Here is a 23,089-nt window from a genome sequence, read left to right as displayed (position 1 = left end):
GAGCATTTAGAACTTTAAAGACTAATGGGATGTTTTTTTTACAATCCAGGTGTGGAAAACTCTTTGAGATTACCCAGAAAGAATCAGAGCTGTAATATATATATATATATATATATATATATATATATAAACTTTGACATGAGTATTTTGTGTAGATCATTGACATACATTTACATTTATTTTAATTCCACTTTGTAACACAACAAAATGTGATGTGTGAATACTTTCTGAAGGCACAGTACATTTAGCACAGGCCAGAATTCTCAGTGGCTGACAATCACATCAACTTTGAAATAATGTATTTCCGGACAGTATATGATTTGAGGGGTTTATTGGGAAAATGACTGACTGAGATGTTGGTGAAACAAAAATCTAACAGAAAAACATAATTCAGTAAAAACTGTCATGTAGTAACTCAAAATATGATCACAGGTTTTTACAGTATTCTCCAATGTACATAGTACTAAGGAGGACTTCTCAAGGCAAGGATTAAGACAAGTGTAGAGCGATCAGGTAATGGTAAGATCAAGGTTTGGCCCCGCCCCACTGTTTGATATGAATCAAGATGAACCGCTGATCTTGATCTTTTCCACATTGAGCTCCAGTCAAACAGTTAAAGGGGAATAAACCCCTCTAACTCATTGTTGAATTGTCTGTCAAAGTGCTCACCTCTCTCACTCACGGAGAGCAAGGTAGCGCTACAACTATGTTATGCAGCTCCCCACTCACTGCAGCGCTAGATAGAACTTTGTGGAACAACACAAATCTACGAAAATATAAAACTTTCTGTCACAGCGAACATGCTAATTTTATGTGATCATTTTGGGTAGCAGATTCATAATTTGACCTTTTCTGAGATCTCTGCCAAGCAAGGATGAAAAGAGCCAACCTGATCCCACCTCCCACTTTTAACCATGCAACCCCATTGGACATCATTCCACCTGCCAATTAACATTGCCCATCTTCCATCTCTGACTGTAGGCTACATCAATTGTTGCATGGTGTGATCCGATCATTACGGCAAAATATATATACTAACATTGAGAGGGAAAGACTAGTGAGTGTGCAACATAACGTCCACTTCATTGGATGACACATATGGGCCATACGGCTAATTTATGGAAGAAATGTTTCATTAAATTGTAACTTTACTACAGCAGGCAGCTGACAGCGAACCAATCCTTGTAAAATAATTTCCGTTGCAGATATAATAGATAGCCTAGGTACTGATGCATGCATCTTATCAAAATGTGATTTATGCTCACTTTCAAACTTTTCATTGGGGTAGATCAAATATGCTATTATTACATTTATTATTAGCCCACATTTACATTTTCTAAATCGGTAGACTATTGACAATGATTTACAAAAAAATGCAAGCAATTTGCCTTGAGCGAGCAAGAGAATGTAATAATGTAGGCTAATTTTATCAAATGTAAAAGTATTCTTGTATGTTTTCAGCCTGGAACGACGTGAGCCTGGTAAAAAACGTATAGCCTACTGCGCAATATATTACAAAATACACCAGCGACATCATTTATGAGATAAAGGTTGTCAGAAAATTCTTGATCTGATCAGATCAACAATTATCTTCTAATGTATTTGTGTGGCTATGCCACCTTTAGAGCACAGCATTTTCTGCTTGGTTTCCAGAGCACTGAAAGAGAGAAATGAAATAGGCTACTACAGAGGTCTGATGATGCTTCTGACAATAAAGTAAAAGGTGTGTTTTGTTGGGTTATGTGCTAAAGTCTGATGTAGGCTATTTTGAAAATTGCCAGTGTGTTGTGTTTATGAGGAGTCCCCTCGTGCGTGTGTTGCTGCTTGAGCGGTAACCTTCCCAAATTTTGTATGACCACTGTTAACTAAAGTTGATTATTATCGTGTTATTCACCAAAGTTCTATCTAGCGCTGCAGTGAGTGAGCGGCTGCATAACCTGGTGACGTAGCATCTCGCTCTAGCTCTACCTCGCTGTCCCTGACTGAGAGAGGTGAACACTTTGACAGACGGTCCAACAATGAGTCAGAGGGGGTTCCGTTATTCCCCTTTAAGGGCCCTTTTCCAGTTCTCTGACAACCACTCTGAAGATCAGAAGTGATGTCTGCTTTGAAGTTGTAACACTTTGGCTGGGCAAGCCCCACATCTGTCTGTTGACGTAACAAGTGGTTCTGACCTACTACTCCAAACCATTTTTAGCAACAGCTTTTCAGTACTTTCGTTCCCTCTAGTTTTAAGAAAGGAGAAAAAAACAACTTAATAAAATGGAAAAACAGACAGTTTAGGAAAAAGCATGAAATGATCAACGTGGCGTTAGAGAGTACCTGTACAGTAAGCACATTATCACTATCGTGCAGTCCATTCACACACAAACACACACGCACACGCTGCTGTACTTCAGTCCTAGAGTTTCCCAGTGGCAAAGGCCCCTTCCTGAAACTGAGGGATGAAGCTCTTGAAGTATGCTCTGTGGAGAAAGATAGACAGATAGATAGATGGATAGAAAGAGCCAGAGAGCGAGAAAGAGAGCAATAAAAGTAATTTAGACAGATACAGATTTACTGGAAGCGCACCAGTACTTATCTGACCATAAAAGCAAAGCACCGGTTTGCTCTTTCAGCAATAGAATACTGACTTTCCTTGGAGACCAGCGATATAAACAAAGACAATGACATATCTATTCCATGTAACTATCAACTTTGGGACAAAACCTCTGCTGTTATAGTTAAGCACTCCTATTCTGTGCAAAGTAAGCATGGTCAGCTGGAGATAAAGCCATTAAACCACAAACAGGGTTAACTGGTTCATGTTAAAAATAAAAAAGGTAGAGCAGGATAAAGTTGGGAGAGCCATACATTTATAAATCATATCACATTTATTTTGCATACAAATCTTCACCATGGTGTGCATAGTGATATGTCTTTTCGATGAAAGCGATTAGGTGGTTGTACTGTTATTGTGATTGTTAGTGTGACAGGGATTTTTTTGCTTTTCATGTAAGCATTATTGTCCCAGATTAGTTAGATTGAGATAAAATGTATTTGGCGAGGGAGAGCTGGTCCAAAGATGGTAGCAGGTTCAACAGCTTTGCAAGTTTCTTGCTAACTAGTCAATTACAAGGCCTAAACAAATAAATTCAATTTTTATCATTATCATCCTGTATTATGGATAATTATACACTAAGTGTATAAGACATTAGGAAACAGACTGACCAAGTGAATCTAGGTAAAAGCTATGATCCCGTATTGATGTCACTTGTTAAATCCACTTCAATCAGTGTAGATCAAGGGGAGGAGACAGGTTAAAGAAGGATTTTTAAGCCTTGAGACAATTGAGACATAGATTGTGTATCTTTGCCATTCAAATGGACATGGACATGACAAAAGTTCCTTTGAACGGGGTATAGTAGTAGGTGCCAGGCACAACGGTTTGAGTGTGTCAACAACTGCAACATTGCTGGGTTTTTCACGCTCAACAGTTTCCCTTGTGTTTCAAGAATGGTCCACCACCCAAAGGACATTCAGACAACTTGACACAACTGTGGAAAGCGAGTCAACATGGGCCAGCATCCCTGTGGAACGCTTTCGACACCTTGTAGACTCCATGCCCCGACAAATTGAGGCTGTTCTGAGGGCAAAAGCGGGTGCAACTCAATATTAGGAAGTTGTTCCTAATGTAAAAGTGCACTCAGTGTAAGTCATTATTGTATGGTATAGTGTGTCAAATGGTCATTGTTGTCCAGTATGCTACGGGGTGAACAAAGCATCCCCTAGATACAGTTCTAGGATCAGCTTCCCCTCCCCCAATCCTAACCATTAGTGGGGAATGCAAAACTGACTGTCTTACTTGGCTCTCTTGGCCATCTCGTTGCCATCCCAGCGGGGGCTGTAAGGGTAGGACTTCTGCACCTGCGAGTACAGCTGCCCACTGTTGGTGAAGTGGTACACAGACTGGAAAGTCAGAGTGGGCTGGTCCCGCGGGAAGTACAGAGGGAGGTCCACTGGAGGAGGAGAGGGGAGAAGGGGAGAGACATAGTGAGAGAAAGAGAGAGAGAGAAAGAGGTGATGTGGGGTTGAATGTAGGAAAGAAGTGTGTGTGTGTGTGTGTGTGTGTTTATGTGTAACTCACCATGGACAAGGAAACAGAAGTCTTTCCACATGAGGAGAAGAGTGAGCTTGGTGAATCCTTCTGCATCGTACTCCACCACCCCCCTGCAACAAGCATGCACGCACGTACACCTTTCTTATATAGACACTGTAACGTGTCCACATGCCCCATACTAATCAAATACAACACTACAAATGTGCTTACTTAGATGAAAGTAGCACTGTCTATACATGCTCCTAACAACTTAAATGGGTAAAGCTTTTTTATTTTATTTTGTATTATTTCTTTTTGATTAACCTAAACAACTTCTCAGCAAAGCAGTGCCTTTTTCAAATGCAGGGGATTTCCAACCCCGAAGAAGGCACTGCGTTGCCGAAACGTTGGTTAGATTTACCCATTAAATTGGTGGGAGCAATGTTCCCTGTAAATCTTTTCGGCACTGAGCAAATTTCAGGTCTGCTGAGTACAAACTTGAACGTTGTCAAAATTCTGTGCAACTTCCGGCGCGCGTTTACTGTGAACACCGAGGCTTTACCTGCTTTAAGTTACAGCTTTAACAGTGTGCTACTTTGGCTATTTGATCATAATGTAGGCCTACCAGAGTGGCCTACCATCAGAAACAGTGAAGAAAATGCATTTCATAACATTTTAACATGGAAATAGCTGTTCTATCATTCAGCCTACAGTAGCAGCCAATGTGTGGTGTTCAATGTAGGTGCTGCATTCCATGAGACATGCAGGGCTTGACATTAACCTGTTTATCCACTTGTCCTTCAGACAAGGAAGTGACTGAAGAATGTTGTTTTGTTGTTTGATGCAAGAAAACACCTCACAAAGTAAAATGAATTATTATTCCCATACCATTATTACAGAGAATCAGACAAATTATGCCTACCTCTGCCTATTGCTACTTAGCTTATTCAAACCTGTCTCAAAATACAACGCTGCCCCTTTAAGACAAAAAAAAAGCTATTTACCAGACTCGCTTTTAAAAGATGTCTAGAAATGTTTATGTTTTGCGCCCTTGTAGGAAGCAATCACTCCCCTATCGCTGCCAACAAATGATCTATAACTGGGCTAATAACTCACTAAATAGCAAAGGATATGAACAAAATGTGCACACGTGGCTACATGCAGCTCTCACTTTGATCTAAAAACAAGTGCATCCGCATCTACTCACAACCTATTGATGCTGTAAACAGTCCAGTTCAAAGTAAATGGCATAGATCCATAAATGCCACAGATCCTTATAGGGCAATAGAGTACGGGCTGAGTTGTGCATGTCAATGCAATAGAATCATACTCCGATGTGTTCTGACTACAACAAAATCTCTTGCATAGTTAATTTTGTTTCAGTATGTTGCATTGAACGTGGCTAATATTGCATTGATTTAAACACAATTGCCACAGTAAAGGGAAATGTTGATAGTGTTAACAGGGAAAACACTAGAACAGCGGACACTAACCTTTTCTGAGTCAAGATCAAATGCAAGCCGATATCTACCGCTCAGATGTTTTTTTTTAATATGACTTAAAAAACGTAAGCCTAACCCATTAAAACCAGTACTGTAACAATGATGTTTGTGCAGTAAGCTATAGGCCCAATACATTATCACAGCATAATGGCTGTGGTTATATGATCACACCGGTAATAGATGCGCTGTTGTGTTACTTGTGAAGCACAGCTGAGTGAGCATACATTTAAATAATTTGCTTTTTATTTTACTGGGCTGATGGTGCCTGCATCTGATGATCAGTGTCAACAGAGGGAGAGAGCAGAAGACTGAGGGTCTGCCTCAACATCCCTCCGCTCTCCCTTTCCTCCACTGACACTGACCCAAAAGGGACACTCATCTTCCAGCTGATGGGGAAACTCGAGTCGCACCGCATTATTTCGGAATTATTCCTTGATATTAAAATAGACCCAAGAAGTTAAAAATAACAACAACTCAAGGCTATAGATACACTTTCCTTCTCATTCATTACGGCTGCAGTGCTTGTTGTAGCGCTGAGTGGAAATAAGAAGAATGCGTGTTTTGTGGCTTATAAAAGTGTTGAATACAAAGTGTTGACAGTGCTCAGTAAGAACTTCAGCATTAACTCACTCATAAAAACAGCATCGCTTTGCTGTATTTGCTGCCAGTCTCTCTCTTGTCATGGTTTTAAACATTTTGAAATCTCACAGTAACTTTTATCTGCTACTTGACACGGTCATCTGAGCCATCCGTTTTGTCAGCGGTAGGCCTACAGCGCACTTGATTTGTTCTCTGGGCCAGCCGAGAAGGTAGGATTTGTACCTTCAGACACATGAAATGGTTCAAAATGGCAACAGTTGGCTTACCCGGCGTGCAGGGCAGCTGAATCGTCAGTGGTGGAAAAAGTACACAATTGTCATATTTGAGTAAAAGATACCTTAATATAAATTGCCTCAAGTAAAAGTCTCCCAGTAAAATACTACTTGAGTAAAAGTCTAAAAGTATTTGGTTTTAAATATACTTAAGTATCAAAAGTAAATGTAATTGATAAAATGTACTTAAGTGTGTACTTAAGTGTCAAGTGTCAAATTCCTTATAAACTCAGCAAAAAAAGAAACGTCCCTTTTTCAGGACCCTGTCTTTCAAAGATAATTCGTAAAAATCTGAATAACTTCACAGATCTTCATCGCAAACCAGACGGCACCATTTTCTTGGTGTTTTTAATTACGGATAGCCAGGGGCACACACTAACACTCAGACATAATTTACAAACGAAGCATGTGTTTAGTGAATCCGCCAGATCAGATAGTAGGGATGACCAGGGATGTTCTCTTGATAAGTGTGTGAACTGGACCATTTTCCTGTCCTGCTAAGCATTCAAAATGTAACAAGTACTTTTGGGTGTCAGGGAAAATGTACGGAGTAAAAAGTACATTATTTTCTTTTGGAATGTAGTGAATTAAAGTAGTCAAAAATAAAAATAGTAAAGTACAGATACCAAAAAAACTACTTAAGTAGTACTTCCATGTATTTTTAATGAAGTACTTTACACCACTGTGAATCGGGTGAACCTTCCGCCAACAGCCCTAGACGAATACAAGAAAATAGGAACACAAGGCTTTTCATTGGGTTTTTTACAGAAATGTTTGGCGATAAGCTAGGGATGCCTTGGAGAACGACCAATCGATTGCGAGCTACCGGTTGGTGACCACTGCTCTAGAAAGTTGATTGAAGTTCAATCTAGGGCTTCTCCCTGTGAACACCGGTTGGGAGCATATAGAGTGTGCGACTTTCCTTTATACAGTTTACTCTCCTCTACAAAACTTTCTGGGTGTGTGTCAGCTCATGCTTTTACTAAACACATTTCCATGTACAGCGCATTTGGAAAGTATTCAGTCCCCTTGACTTTTTCCACATTTTGTTACGTTACAGCCTTATTCGAAAATTGATTAAACAAAACATTTTCATCAATCTACACACAATACCCCATAATGACAAAGTGAAAACAGTTTTTTTGAGATTCTTGCAAATTTATCAAATAAAAAACCCTGAAATATCTTAATTACATAAGTATTCAGACCCTTTGCTATGAGACTCGAAATTGAGCTTAGGTGCATCGTGTTGCCATTGATCATCCTTGAGATGTTTCTACAACTTGATTGGAGTCCACCTGCGGTAAATCAAATTGATTGGACATGATTTGGAAAGGCACACACCTGTCTATATAAGGTCCCACAGTTGACAGTGCATGTCAGAGCAAAAACCAAGCCATGAGGTCGTAGGAATTGTCCGTAGAGCTCCGAGACAGAATTGTGTCGAGGCACCGATCTTGGGAAGGGTACCAAAATAATTCTGCAGCATTGAAGGTCCCCAAGAACACAGTGGCTTCCATCATTCTTAAATGGAAGAAGTTTGGAACCACCAAGACTCTTCCTAGAACTGTCCACTCGTCCAAACTGAGCAATCGGGGGTGAAGGGGCTTGGTCAGGGAGGTGACCAAGAACCCGATAGTCACTCTGGCAGAACTCCAGAGTTCCTCTGTAGAGATGGGAGAACCTTCCATAAGGACAACCATCTCTGCAGCACTACACCAATCAGGCCTTAATGGTAGAGTGGCCAGACGGAAGCCACTTCTCAGTAAAAGGCACATGACAGCCCGCTTGGAGTTTGCCAAAAGGCACCTAAAGGACTCTCAAACCATGAGAAACAAGATTCTCTGTTCCGATGAAGCCAAGATGGAACTCTTTGGCCTGAATGCCAAGTGTCACGTTTGGAGGAAACCTGGCACCATCCCTACGGGGAAGCATGGTGGTGGCAGCATCATGCTGTGGGGATGTTTTTCAGCGGCAGGGACTGGGAGTCTTGTCAGGATTGAGTGAAAGATGAACGGAGCTAAGTACAGAGAGATCCTTGATGAAAACCTGCTTCAGAGCGCTCAGATTGGGGGCGAAGGTTCACCTTCTGACAGGCCAATGGCACATAACCAAGACAATGCAGGAGTGACTTGCGGACAAGTCTCTGAATGTCCTTGAGTGGCCCAGCCAGAGCCCGGACTTGAACCCGATCAAACATCTCTGGAAAGACCTGAAAATAGCTGTGCAGCAACACTCCCCTTCCAACCTGACAGAGCTTGAGAGTATCAGCAGAGAAGAATGGGAGAAACTCCCCAAATACAAGTGTGCCCAGCTTGTAGCGTCATACCCAAGAAGACGCGATGCTGGAATTGCTCCCAAAGGTGCTTCAACAAAGTACTGAGTAAAGGGTCTGAATACATATGTAAATGTGATATTTCAGTTTTTTTCTCGCATACATGGGCGCACACAGGCACAGACATACCGCAGACTTACATTCCAAAGTGACTGAGAAAGGCAGCAATGTACTCTCTCCTCTTGTGGTAGCCTTGAATGACATACTGCACCTGAGGGAGGGAGGGAGATAAATGAATACCTACTTGATTACCAGGCAAATACTAGCTGAAACAGAACTGTACAATACTAAAACGTTACTTTTGGGGTTGGCATCTTGAAAAGTTAAGCCAACCTAATACAGAAAGTAACATGCTTTTTATTTCACAAATTTTTCCATTGTATCATTTTCAATTTAAATCACTTCCTCAATTGAGTGACTTGAATTCAAATTGACCAAGGATGACCCTGGTTGGTACATACAACCTCTCAAGAAGATGAGACCATATCATTTGAGCATCAATCAATACTCCGACATTATACGTCAGCGTTTTTAATGAGTGCAGATATCGAAGAGCTGAGATGTCAAACTATAAAGTGTATCAGAGGATGATTTACGCATGTTTACACTCGGGGTCAGTCGCCAACCCAGTGACCCCTTAGTGACGCTAATAAGCACGATGGCCGTGACAGTTTTGTGACACAAACAATCAAGGATTTATATTAATACGGTCACCTCCAAAATTATTGGCACCCTTGACAAAGATGAGCAAAAAAGACAGTACAAAATAAATAACATAAGTACTGAGCTATATTTTGTATACTCAACAAAAAGTATACTAATACATTTGCTCAGAGAACGGTGTTGTTCCAAAAGCAATACTTTTCCCCTTAAAAAGATAGGTATTATTGGCACCCTTGTAAACTCAGCAAAACGTCCCATTTTCAGGACCGTCTTTCAAAGATAATTTGTAAAAATCCAAATAACTTCACAGATCTTCATTGTAAAGGGTTTAAACACTGTTTCCCATGCTTGTTCAATGAACCATAAACAATTAATGAACATGCACCTGTGGAAAGGTCGTTAAGACACTAACAGCTTACAGACGGTAGGCAATTATTAAGGTCACAGTTATGAAGACTTAGGACACTAAAAGAGGCCTTTCTACTGACTCTGAAAAACACCAAAAGAAAGATGCCCAGGGTCCCTGCTCATCCGTGTGAACGTGCCTTAGGCATGCTGCAAGGAGGCATTAGGACTGCAGATGTGGCCAGGGCAATACATTGCACTGTCTGTACTGTGAGACGGCTAAGACAGCGCTACAGGACGGACAGCTGATCGTCCTCGCAGTGGCAGACCACATCTGCACAGGATCGGTACATCCGAACATCACACCTGCGGGACAGGTACAGGATGGCAACAACAACTGCCCGAGTTATACCAGGAACGCACAATCCCTTCATCAGTTCTCAGACTGTCCGCAATAGGCTAAGCGAGGCTGGACTGAGGGCTTGTAGGCCTGTTTTAAGGCAGGTCCTCAACAGACATGAGAGGCAACAACGTTGCCTATGGGCACAAACCCACCGTCGCTGGACCAGACAGGACTGGCAAAAAGTGCTCTTTACTGACGAGACGCAGTTTTCTCTCACCAGGGGTGATGGTCTGATTCGCGTTTATCGTCGAAGGAATGAGCGTCACACCGAGGACTGTACTCTGGAGCGGGATCGATTTGGAGATGGATGGTCCGTCATGGTCTGGGGCGGTGTGTCACAGCATCATCGAACTGAGCTTGTTGTCTCAGCGCTGTGTGCTACAGGGAAGACATCCTCCTCCCTCATGTGGTACCCTTCCTGCAGGCTCATACGGACATGACCCTCCAGCATGACAATGCCACCAGCCATACTGCTCGTTCTGTGCGTGATTTCCTGCAAGACAGGAATGTCAGTGTTCTGCCATGGCCAGCGAAGAGCCCGGATCAATCCCATTGAGCACGTCTGAGACCTGTTGGATTGGAGGGTGAGGGCGAGGGCCATTCCCCCCAGAAATGTCCGGGAACTTGCAGGTGCCTTGGTGGAAGAGTGGGGTAACATCTCACAGCAAGAACTGGCAAATCTGGTGCAGTTCATGAGGAAGAGATGCACTGCAGTACTTAATGCAGCTGGTGGCCACTCCAGATACTGACTGTTACTTTTGATTTTGACCCCCCCTTTGTTCAGGGACACATTATTCAATTTCTGTTAGTCACATGTCTGTGGAACTTGAACTTATGTTCATACAAATATTTACACATGTTAAGTTTGCTGAAAATAAACGCAGTTGAGAGGACAGTGAGAGGACGTTTCTTTTTTTGCTGAGTTTATATCATGCCTGCTTTAAGTCTTGGGGTGGGGCTCTGTTAGAGCATGGGGGGGTTGGAGTGGGTTTGGTAGGGGATCCGTATGTGTTCTGCCCTCTACCTGTTCTGTCTTATCTGTATAATCCTAAAAAATATTGGCCCCCGTTTTCAATACTTTGTGCACCCTCATCTTGCAAAGATAACGGCACTGAACCTTTTTATATAATGGTTTATGAGATTGGAGAACACATTGGGAGGAATCTCAAACCATTCCTCCGTATAGAATCTTACCAGATCCTTGATATCCTTCGGTCTGTGCTTATGGACTGCCCTCTTCATTTCAAACCAGGTTTTCAATGGGTTTTAGTCCAGAGATGGCCATGAAAAATGTTGATTCTGTGGTCAATTGACAATTTCTTTGTGGATTTTGATGTGTGCTTGGGGTCATTGTCTTGCAGAAGAATTCTGCCTCATGGCAGAGGCGATTACATTTTCAGCAAACATTTAATGGTACTTAGTAGAGTTCATGATGCCGTTGACCTTAAGAAGGGCCCCAGGACCAGTGTAAGCAAAACAGCCACCATATTTTACAGTAGGTATGGAGTTGTTTTCTGCATTTGCATCCTCATTTCAACGCCTAACTCACCTTGGTAAACGTGGCCAAAGACCTCTATTTTCGTCTCATCTAATCATAGCACCTAATTCCAATCCATGTGCCAATGCCGTTTAGCAAACTCCAGGCATTTACATTTGATGGCTGCTCACAATAAAAGCTTTTTCTGTCAACCCTTCCAACGAGCCTATTGGCATAGAGGTAGCGTCTAATTGTAGATTTGGAGACCCCAAGATTCGACCAAGTTCTGTAATTCTCCAACTGTGGTCCCTTGGAATTTTCTTTGCCTTCCCGAACCATCTTATTCACTGTACGTGGGGACAAGATACACTTGAGTAGTTTATATAGGATGGCTTCTGTCAAACTATCAAAAAAATCTTGTGATTTATGAGGGGGGCGAGATTTACGCCTAGGATTTGAATATCACACCCATGTGATTTCGCACCAGGATGTGAGTATCACACCCACTGTTCTGAGTAGCTGGGGCTTCACACTAGGATGTAAATATCACACCCACTGTTCTGAGTGACTTTGTAGAAACTTACAGTTCAAACCTTGTTGCATGTCCAAGACTCACAGTTGAAGACACCTTCCTGAGTTATTGGAGTGATAATGGCTATTTCTTGTGATAGTACTTAACCTCTAAAAGTCTAAGCCTTTGAGGAGGGGGTGGGGGGTGGTGTTCTACTAAGATAACATATGGATCATTTAGCTATTTGATTTAGAATTTTAGGACCCCTGTAAGTATCAACAAAAAAATATGTAAAAACGATTTGATAAAATATTGAATTTGGCCTTTACTACTTATAGCCCATAGAAACGTATTGAATAACACATTTATAAATGTAAAACAGACAGTCCAAAAATAAATCCCAAGAAATAAGGTTTTGAAGTGTCTGTCCTATATCTAGGCAATATATGAAAGCTCAGGAAATATTTTTGTTTCTTGGACACATATTTAACCCCCATTTTTATTGGCCTCCATACTTCCATTCATTTTTTGAACTGGTACCGGGTTACCTTCATACGAATCCTGAGCCATTTATGGGGGTCGTAGAGCAGAACGGAAAACACCATTGTGTTCGTGAGAACCTCATCTTTCCATAGAGTTATATTAGTAGGCCAAACGGTTTGGACGCTACACATCGGTGGTACAGACTTTAGACGAGTCCCTTGGGGCTTGTGGGGGATCAAAGAGCGAAACAGAGAACACCCTCGTGCTCGTGAGAGTCTCATCTTTCCAGAGTGGTCATTTGGTGTGTAGGCTAAACCGTTCGTGCGCAACGGACGTGTTCGTGAGAAGACCGATTTTCAGGATGTCTCATGGTCTGACAAACACCACTGTAGCCCATGCAACAACAAAAAAAGATTTCTCTATCTGCAACTGACAGATTTGGAAGGGGATTTTTTTTTATTATGTTACTTAGATTGACAGGTGCATTAATCGACTCTTAAGGATTACATTTATTTCCACAAGCAGTGTGTCTGCATCACTGTGTGTGTGGACCTGGTGTGAGGGGCTTGTTGTGATCCTGGGGGTAGTGTATTGGGCTATATGTAAGACAAAAGACTTTTGATCAAGTAGAGTCCTTGGTCAAACGTGGGACAAAGTGTTTTGCTCTTGATCAGGGGTAATGTATTAGGCTATTTGGTGACCCAAAGGTCTATTGTGACTTTGATCAAGTTTGTGGGGTGGAGAGAAGGGCGGTTTGGTTGGGCACGTGGAAACTGTTTTGAATGGGAAGTGTGTTTTGGGGGTCCGGGTTGAAATCCAACATTGTAATCAAACTGGTTGGAGGTAGGTTTAAGCTTCGTTGAGCATTCACACCAGGCCCAGTGGGGTATCAACAAGCAATTGTCTGGACTTTCATTTTTTTTTTTTTTAATTATGTGGAACATTTTCACAACTCTTAGCACAAAAATCTAATCAGATCATCAAAATGGGTCATGTACCAAAACTTTAACCACATTTTCAATTGACTGAGTACCTTAAACATTGACACTGTACATGAGTTTTATGATATGGAAATGTGAAGTTCACATTTGGATCCACAGAATACAGGAGATCACCCCCTTTGCAAGGGTAAAATCTGCACAAACATTGTTGATTCGCTGTCCCCCGAAGACAAGACTCTCTATACCTTTTGTAATTGGGGGGTGGTGTGTCTGGACTTGTAGCTGTAGCCTGGTTTTGAGCAGAGTGAATATGTATCCAAATTGAAAGAGTGATTTGGTGCAGTGAACAAGTGATTTTTTTTGTTGTTGTTGTACTCAGTCAATTGAAAATGTGCTTAAAGATTTGAAACATGAGCCATTTCGATGATCTGTGTGATTTATGTGCATAGAGTTGTGAAAATGTTCCACTAAAGCGATAAAAAAAATAAAATAAGAAAGTCTAACTTCCAAGGCTCAGTACTTCCATGGCTCAGTGAAGTCCAGGCAACTGCTTATTGATTCTCCACTGGGCCAGATTTGAATGCACTGGAAGGCCCAAGCCTACCCCCAACCAGTTTTTTAGGCATGCAAACAAGCCATTACCACTCCAATAAGTCAGGATAGTGCCTCCAACTGTGAATCTTGGACATGTAACTTTTCCAAACAGAATTAAATTAACCCTGCATGTTTTAAATTCACAGCTCGTGTCATTAATAAAACAATTATTTGAAGCAACTAAGCCATTTTAGAGTTGAACTGTCCAGACCCACATCACCAGCCCCTGCCCCACTAATACACACAAACCCCTCTCCTGACTAGCCCATCACAACTTCAAGAATTCTCACTGGTTAAGGAAATTGGACAATGGGGTATAGTTGTCATGCTCAAACATGGAACCTCCATTCTAACTAAACCATCACATCAATCCCCACGTCCCCATAGGCCCCAATACAATAGCCCCTTGATCAACACAGTCTCTGTCACCCCACCAACACCTTTCACAACATGTCTGCACACAGACACGAGGACCCTTCCTCACATTCACAATACTGTAATCAAAACAGTGGGGTGTGATTACATAAAACACACAGAAAAAATAAATAACAAGGGTGTCATTCACATCCTGATGTGAAGCACTGGCCACTCAGAACAATGGAGGGGATATTTAAGGTGCCTTATTGCTATTATAGACTGGTTACCGCGTTGCGTCCTAGGTAAGAACAGCCCTTAGCCGTGGTATATTGGCCATATATCACAATCCCTGAGGTGCCCTATTGCTATTATAAACCGGTGACCAATATAATTAGAGAAGTAAAAATAAATGTTTTGTCATTCCCGTGGAATACGGTCTGATATACCACGGCTGTCAGCCAATCAGCATTTAGGGCTCGAACCACCCAGTTTATAATTACACACAGCACGTGGATGTGATATTTACATCCTGGGTGAGATATTAAAATCTTAGGCGGAAGTCCCGCCTCCTCATACATCACAAGATTTGATTGATTGACATAAGCCGTCCTATATAAACTACTCACTTGCGTCCTCTACCAGGCAAGTTTATCCAGTGGTTTTAAACTTTTAAATGATTGCCCTAACAGTGGTAAGTGGCATATTATGGAAGCAATTTTTTGTACCCATTGCCTGATTTATGAAGGTCAACAACCATTTGGCTTTTTCATTTGAGAATTCTTTGTCTTTCCCCATGGTGATGGATCGGAAATGGATTTTGCATGTTTATACCCCAGTGAAACAGGAAGCCATGGAAGGCCACAATACAGTTCCTTAAGCTGAGATTTACCTAAGTAGAATGTGAATGCAGAGAAAATGTTGTTTTATTTATTAAAATATTTAGTGTAGTGGTGCCAATAATTTTGAAACTTATCTTTTTGAAAATGTATTTTATTTCTTGTTAAACAAAATCTCTTTCTCTGAGTAATTGTATTAGTATAAAATATATTTAAAAAAATATTTAGCATACAATATAGCTCAGTATTTGTAATTATTTATTTTATACAGTCTTTGCTCATCTTTATCAAGTGTGCCAATAAGGTGCATACGGAAAGTATACAAACCCCTTAACTTTTTCCACATTTTATTACGTTACAGCCTTATTCTAAAATAGTTTAAATAGTTTTTTTCCTTCATCAATCTACACACAATACCCCATAATAACAAAGCAAAAAAAAAAAAAAATGTATTTAGACCCTTTATTCAGTACTTTCATGAAACACCTTTGGCAGTGATTACAGCCTCGAGTCTTCTTGGGTATGACACTACAAGCTTGGCATACCTGTATTTGGGGAGTTTCTCCAATTCTTCTCTGCAGATCCTCTCAAGCTCTGTCAGCTTGGATGGGAGCGTCGCTGCACAGCTATTTTCTGGTCTTTCCAGAGATGTTTGCTCGGGTTCAGGCTCTGGCTGGGCCACTCAAGGACATTCAGAGACTTGTCCCGAAGCCAATCTTGCGTTGTCTTGGCTGTGTGCTTAGGGTTGTTGTCTTGTTGGAAGGTGAACCTTCGCCCCAGTCTGATGTCCTGAGCGCTCTGGAGTAGGTTATCATCAAGGATCTCTCTGTACTTTGCTCCGTTCATCTTTCCCTCGATCCTGAATAGTCTCCCAGTCCATTCCGCTGAAAAACCTCCCGACGTGACGCTTGGCATTCAGGCCAATGAGCACAATCTTAGTTTCATCAGACCAGCGAATCTTGTTTCTCATGGTCAGAATCCTTTAGGTGCCTTCTGGCAAACTCCAAGCGGGCTGTCATGTGCCTTTTACTGATGAGTGGCTTCCATCTGGCCACTCTACCATAAAGGCTTGATTGGTGGAGTGCTGCAGAGATGGTTGTCCTTTTGGAAGTTTCTCCCATCTCCGCAGAGGAACTCTGGAACTCTGTCAGAGTGACCATCGAGTTCTTGGACACCTCTCTGACCAAGGCCCTTCTCCCCCGATTGCTCAGTTTGGCCGGGCGGACAAATTTCTTCCATTTAAGAATGATGGAGACCACTGTGTTCTTGGGGACCTTCAATGCTGCAGAAATGCTTTGCTACCTTTCCCCAGATCTGTGCCTCGACACAATCCTGTCTCAGAGCTCTACGGACAATTCCTTCGACTTCATGGCTTGGTTTTTGCTCTGACATGCACTGTCAGCAGTGGGACCTTATATAGACAGGTGTGTGCCTTTCCAAATCATGTCCAATCAATTGAATTTACCACAGGTGGACTCCAATCAAGTTGTAGAAACATCTCAAGGATGATCAATGGAAACAGGATGCACCAGAGCTCAATTTTGTGTCTCATAGTAAAGGGTCTGAATACTTACGTAAATAAGGTATGTTTTTTTTATTTTTAATAGCTTTGCAAAAATGTCTAAAAACCTGTGTTTTTGCTTTGTCATTATGGGGTATTGTGGGTAGATTGATGAGGATTTTTTATTTCTTTTTTCATTTTAGAATAAGGCTGTAATGTAAAAATGTGGAAAAAGGGAAGGGTTCTGAATACTTTCCGAATGCACTGTAACAGTGAGTTACATTTCTGATGGTAGTGGGAGAGAGAATGGCAACTGGTTGGAATAATGTGATTTATGCAAAAAGTTGTACCTCACAGGCTCTGATGGTGGTGTGCCACTGACTTGTCTGTTAAAAAAACCAATACAGTTTCAAAAGAATGTGAAACCTAGACTCATTGAACACTGCTTCAATACTTGTGTTATTTGAGTGTGTATTGTGTGTTATGTGCGTGTGTGTGTTGGCTATGTGTTGGTTATGTGCGGGTGTTCATTAATGGGAAAGGCAGATACAGCATGATGCAGATAATATTTTAGTGAATATTTCACAAAAACATATACAGGTAGGAGCAGATCAACATATTATTTTGAGGCAGTGTTAACTCATTCGTGACCTTCGATATAACCATTGTTCTATGGAAATGATCTACGATTAATAAACACACACACACACAAACAACACACTGTTGTAGTGTGTTGACAGCTCTGAGTTTCTGGTGTGTGTGTGTCCATGCCTAGCAGGGACGCTCCAGGCTTGGTCGACTATTGACCGTCAATAAAATACTCATCCAGAGGCGTAACTCCTAGTGGCCGGAGACTTTAATGCAGGGAAACAAATCCGTTTTATCTAATTTCTACCAGCATGTTAAATCAGAATGTAAAATGTGCAACCAGAGGAAGAAAAACTGTAGACCACCTTTACTCCACACACAGAGACACGTACAAAGATCTCTCTCGCCCCATTTTTGGCAAATATGACCATACTTCCATCCTCCTGATTCCTGTGAACAAACAAAAAACTAAAGCAGGAAGTACCCGTCACTAGCTCAATAAGGAAGTGGTCAGATGATGCAGATGCTAAGCTACGGGACTATTTTGCTAGCACAGACTGGAATATGTTCCGGGATTCTTCCAATGGCAATGAGGAGTACACCACATCAGTCACTGGCTTAATCAATAAGTGCATTGATGACGTTGTCCCCACAGTGATTGTACGTACATACCCCAACCAGAAGCCATGGATTACAGGCAACATCCGCTGCCGCTTTCAAGGGTAGAGCTGCCGCTTTCAAGGAGCGGAACTCTAACCCGGACACTTATAATAAATCCCACTATGCCCTACGACGAACCATCAAAGAGGTAAAGCGTCAATACAGGACTAAGATTGAATCGTACTACACCGGCTCCAACGCTCGTTGGATGTGGTAGGGCTTGCAAACTATTCCGGATTACAAAGGGAAGCACAGCCACGAGCTGCCCAGTGACATGAGCCTACCACATGAGCTAAATAACATCTATGCTCGCTTCGAGGCAAGCAACAATGAAGCATGCATGAGTGCATCAGCTGTTCTGGACGACTGTGTGATCATGCTTTCTGTAGCTGATGTGAGTAAAACCTTTAAACAGGTCAACATTCACAAGGCCGCAGGGCCAGATGGATTATCAGGACGTGTACTCCGAGCATGTGCTGACCAACCGGCAAGTGTCTTCACTGACATTTTCAACCTGTCCCTGACCGAGTTTGTAATACCAACATGTTTCAAGCAGACCACCATAGACCCTGTGCCCAAGAACACCAAGGTAACCTGCCTAAATTTCTATTCCCCCTCGGGAAACTGAAAAGATTTGGCATGGGTCCTCAGATCCTCAAAAGGTTCTACAGCTGCACCATCGAGAGCATCCTGACTGGTTGCATCACCGCCTGGTATGGCAACTGCTCGTCCTCCACCCACTAGTCACTACAGAGGGTAGTGCGTACGGTCCAGTACATCACTGGGGCCAAGCTTCCCGCCATCCAGGACCTCTATACCAGGCGGTGTCAGAAGAAGGCCCCAAAAAATTGACAAAGACTTCAGCCTCCCTAGTCATAGACGGTTCTCTCTGCTACCGCACGGCAAGCGGTACTGGAGCACCAAGTCTAGGTCCAAAAGGCTTCTTAAAAGCTTCTACCCCAAGCCATAAGACTCCTGAACAGCTAATCAAATGGCTACCCAGACTATTTGCATTGCTACCCCATCCCCATTTTTACGCTGCTGCTACTCTCTGTTAATTATCCATGCATAGTCACTTTACCTCTATCTACATGTACATATTACCTCAATTACCTTGACTAACCGGTGCCCCCGCACATTGACTCTGTATTTGTGTGTGTGTATATAATATATATATATTTTTTACTTCAGTTTATTTTCGTAAATACTTAATACTTTTTTTTTCTTAAAACAGCATTGTTGGTTAAGAGCTTGTAAGTAAGCATTTCACTGCAAGGTTGTATTCAAAATTTGATTTGATTTGAAATAACTTTTCTCAGGCTGGCTAGTTAGCTAGCTTGCTAGCTATGTGAAGCGAAATATAATAGCAGATAAAACAAGCTCTGATATTAGCTAGCTATGTTCAATCGCATATTCCCCTTATTCTGAGCTACATTCTGTCCCTTCCCTTACAACAATGTCCTGTGGAAATGGATAGCTAGCTAACATTAACTTAGCTAGCAAACTAATCATGTGATAAGTCATGTGGTAATTTTAACACACACAGTCAGTTATTCTTGTTGTAGCTAGCTAGCTAGCTAATGTTCGCTATTTATCCTGTATTCTTGTGGTATCCAGATATTGTGCATATTTTGGGAATTTTACCACGGGAATTTGCGGGGTATTTTTGGCATTTTCTTTTGCCGCACATTCTCTAGCTGGCTAGGTAGCTTGTAAAAATCCTGTGGTTTTCTGTCTGATAATATTTTTTGGGCGTGCTTTCTCCAGTAGAAAGAGGTAGCTTGCTATGTGATGTACAATTCGAGCTAGTTTGCTACTATAAGCAGAAAGGTTAGCCCACTAGTATATTTCCTGTAAACCAGCCTACAAATTGACTTATTACCTAATGAGGTTAGCTACTGACAATTGTTGCCTGAATAAGTGATGTCTAATGCTCAGTTATCTTTATGTAGGCCCTTAAAATGAACTAGCCCTGCAAGAGAATAATTCTCTACATGTGCTTGTGTGATGCAAAAGTAATTCCTGTCAAATCCCTCCCAGCACTTTACAGAATGTAAAATAGATTTGTGGTAGAATTGTTTAATGTACTTACTGTGGATTATCAGTGCCTAATAATACTGTAATTTCCCCCTTTCTACAGGTAACCAAGTCGGTGAGAGAGACCATGGGACCTTGTGTCCCCATGGGACAACACATTTCTATGACTGTTGGCACTGTGGCAAAGGTATGTTAAAGGCATTACTAATTGTGTGCTGAATTCACATGAGAAAGAAAACAACATGATTTAGTGTCGGAGAGTGTTTTGTCTCCAAGTATTATTTTGCCTCCAAAACAGGCCTGGGGAAGAAACTTAATGCCCTGTCAACGTAGAAGGGGTGCAAGGACCTGAAGCTCTGGAAGCCGTCCATAGTGAATCATCTGTACTGAAAGGCGGCTTCAATGGCAAGTGGAAATCCGGATGTGATGGAGGCCAAGTGGAGAAGTCTTGTGAACCACATGCAGGACATCCAGGACGACAACACCCCTGCATTCCGCAGTTGTTTGCATCCATCACTGAAGGGAGAAGAACGCGATAAGGAGTGGTTGGAGCCAGGTCTGTATTTTTGAATAACAGCTATAATGTATGTAGTACATCTAGTGCAGATTGACAAGAGCTAATGCTGATTTTAAAAGAATTGACTGCAGGATCCACAGCAGCGGTCAAGCTTGGAGAGTCTGGTAACACAGCCTTTGTTCCTAAAAGATTTCCACCAGTTGTCACCACAGCATCAGACCTACACCCTTGAGGCATATCACTCGTGATTCTCCGCTTTGCACCAAAGCACACAGGGTTCTCCTACCTAGGCACGTACAGCAGGTAAAACATTTTTTTTGGGGGGGGGGGGGGTAATTTATGATATTTTTTTCCCCCCAGAGTTTACATAGACAAACAAACAAAGTGAGGCACACATACCGGGTAACAATAAAAGGAATAAGGACACAGAAAAACATTATACAAAAGGGCAGTCATGAAATAAAAATAAATAAAAACATCACAATTATGGGGCATTTATGGGAGGTTTTCTAAATACAGTTGAAGTTGGAAGTTTACATACACTTAGTTTGGAGTTATTAAAACTAGTTTTTCAACCACTCCACACATTTCTTGTTAACAAACTATAGTTTTGACAAGTTGGTGAGGACATCGACTTTGTGCATGACACAAGTCATTTTTCCAACAATTGTTTACAGACAATTATTTCACTTATAATTCACTCTATCACAATTCCAGTGTGTCAGAAGCTTACATACACTAAGTTGACTGTGCCTTTAAACAGCTTGGAAAATTCCAGAAAATGATGTCATGGCTTTAGAAGCTTCTGATAGGCTAATTGACATCATTTGAGTCAATTGGAGGTGTACCTGTGGATGTATTTCAAGGCCTACCTTCAAACTCAGTGCCTCTTTGCTTGACATCATGGGAAAATCAAAAGAAATTAGCCAAGACCTCAGAAAAAAAATTGTAGACCTCCACAAGTCTGGTTCATCCTTGGGAGCAATTTCCAAACGCCTGAAGGTACCATGTTCATCTGTACAAGCAATAGTACGCAAGTATAAACACCATGGAACCACGCAGCCATCATACCGCTCAGGAATGAGATGCGTTCTGTCTCCTAGAGATGAACGTACTTTGGTGCGAAAAGTGCAAATCAATCCCAGAACAGCAAAGGACCTTGTGAAGATGCTGGAGGAAATAGGTACAAAATTATCTATATCCACAGGTAAAACGAGTCCTATATCGACATAATTTGAAAGGCCGCTCAGCAAGGAAGAAGCCACTGCTCCAAAACCGCCATAAAAAGCCAGACTACGGTTTGCAACTGCACATGGGGACAAAGATTGTACTTTTTGGAGAAATGTCCTCTGGTCTGATGAAACAAAAATGGAACTGTTTGGCCAAAAATGAACATCGTTATATTTGGAGGAAAAAGGGGGAGGCTTGCAAGCCGAAGAACACCATCCCAACCATGAAGCACAGGGGTGGCAGCATCATGTTGTGGGGGTGCTTTGCTGCAGGAGGGACTGGTGCACTTTACAAAATAGATGGCATCATGAGGAAAGAAAATTATGTGGATATATTGAAGCAACATCTCAAGACATCAGTCAGGAAGTTAAAGCTTGGTCGCAAATGGGTCTTCCAAATGGACAATGACCCCAAGCATACTTCCAAAGTTGTGGCAAAATGGCTTAAGGACAACAAAGTCAAGGTATTGGAGTGGCCATCACAAAGCCCTGACCTCAATCCTATAGAACATTTGTGGGCAGAACTGAAAAAGAGTGTGCAAGCAGGGAGGCCTACAAACCTGACACAGTTACACCAGCTCTGTCAGGAGGAATGGGACAAAATTCACCCAACTTATTGTGGGAAGCTTGTGGAAGGCTACCCAAAACGTTTGACCCAAGTTAAACAATTTAAAGGCAATGCTACCAAATACTAATTGAGTGTATGTAAACTTCTGACCCACTGGGAATATGATGGAAGAAATAAAAGCTGAAATAAATAATTCTCTCTACTATTATTCTGACATTTCACATTCTTAAAATAAAGTGGCGTTCCTAACTGACCTAAGACAGGGAATTTTTACTAGGATTAAAAGTCAGAAATTGTGAAAAACTGAGTTTAAATGTATTTGGCTAAGGTGTATGTAAACTTCTGACTTCAACTGTAGGACCACAAAGGTATGTTTCTCTAGAGGTAGAATAGCAGAAGCAAGTATTTAAAGCCTGTTTCAGTCAATTGGAATGGAGATATCGTTTCGAAGTTGATTTTCGAATATTCAAAGGTAAAGCCATGGATTTATCCACATACATTTTGTAACCTGACAGGTTACCATATTCAGATATGTCCAGGAAAATGGCGCCGACAGAGGGCTCCTAAGCAACTTTGCAGTATTTTGTTTTTT

The 23,089-nt window shown here is 41.6% G+C and overlaps 1 protein-coding gene across 1 annotated transcript in view; it reads right to left on the bottom strand.

Annotated features, from left to right (window-relative positions):
- Positions 1-314: 314 nt before the first annotated feature.
- The window catches only part of babam2 (BRISC and BRCA1 A complex member 2), a 214,088-nt gene continuing 191,313 nt past the window's right edge, over positions 315-23,089 (bottom strand). Inside the window, exons 9-12 of the mRNA XM_029714084.1 lie at positions 8,928-8,998; positions 4,127-4,209; positions 3,845-3,998; positions 315-2,465 (exon numbers count right to left, since the gene is read on the bottom strand). Of these exons, the coding sequence (XP_029569944.1) occupies positions 2,402-2,465; positions 3,845-3,998; positions 4,127-4,209; positions 8,928-8,998 (372 nt within the window). The 3' untranslated portion in view covers positions 315-2,401. The remainder of the gene's footprint in view (positions 2,466-3,844; positions 3,999-4,126; positions 4,210-8,927; positions 8,999-23,089) is intronic.

Source organism: Salmo trutta, chromosome 25, assembly GCF_901001165.1.
Source record: "Salmo trutta chromosome 25, fSalTru1.1, whole genome shotgun sequence".
In the NCBI taxonomy this organism is placed as follows: domain Eukaryota; kingdom Metazoa; phylum Chordata; class Actinopteri; order Salmoniformes; family Salmonidae; genus Salmo; species Salmo trutta.
The sequence above is the reverse complement of the archived record's forward strand: the minus strand, read 5'-3'. Positions and strand labels throughout refer to the sequence as shown.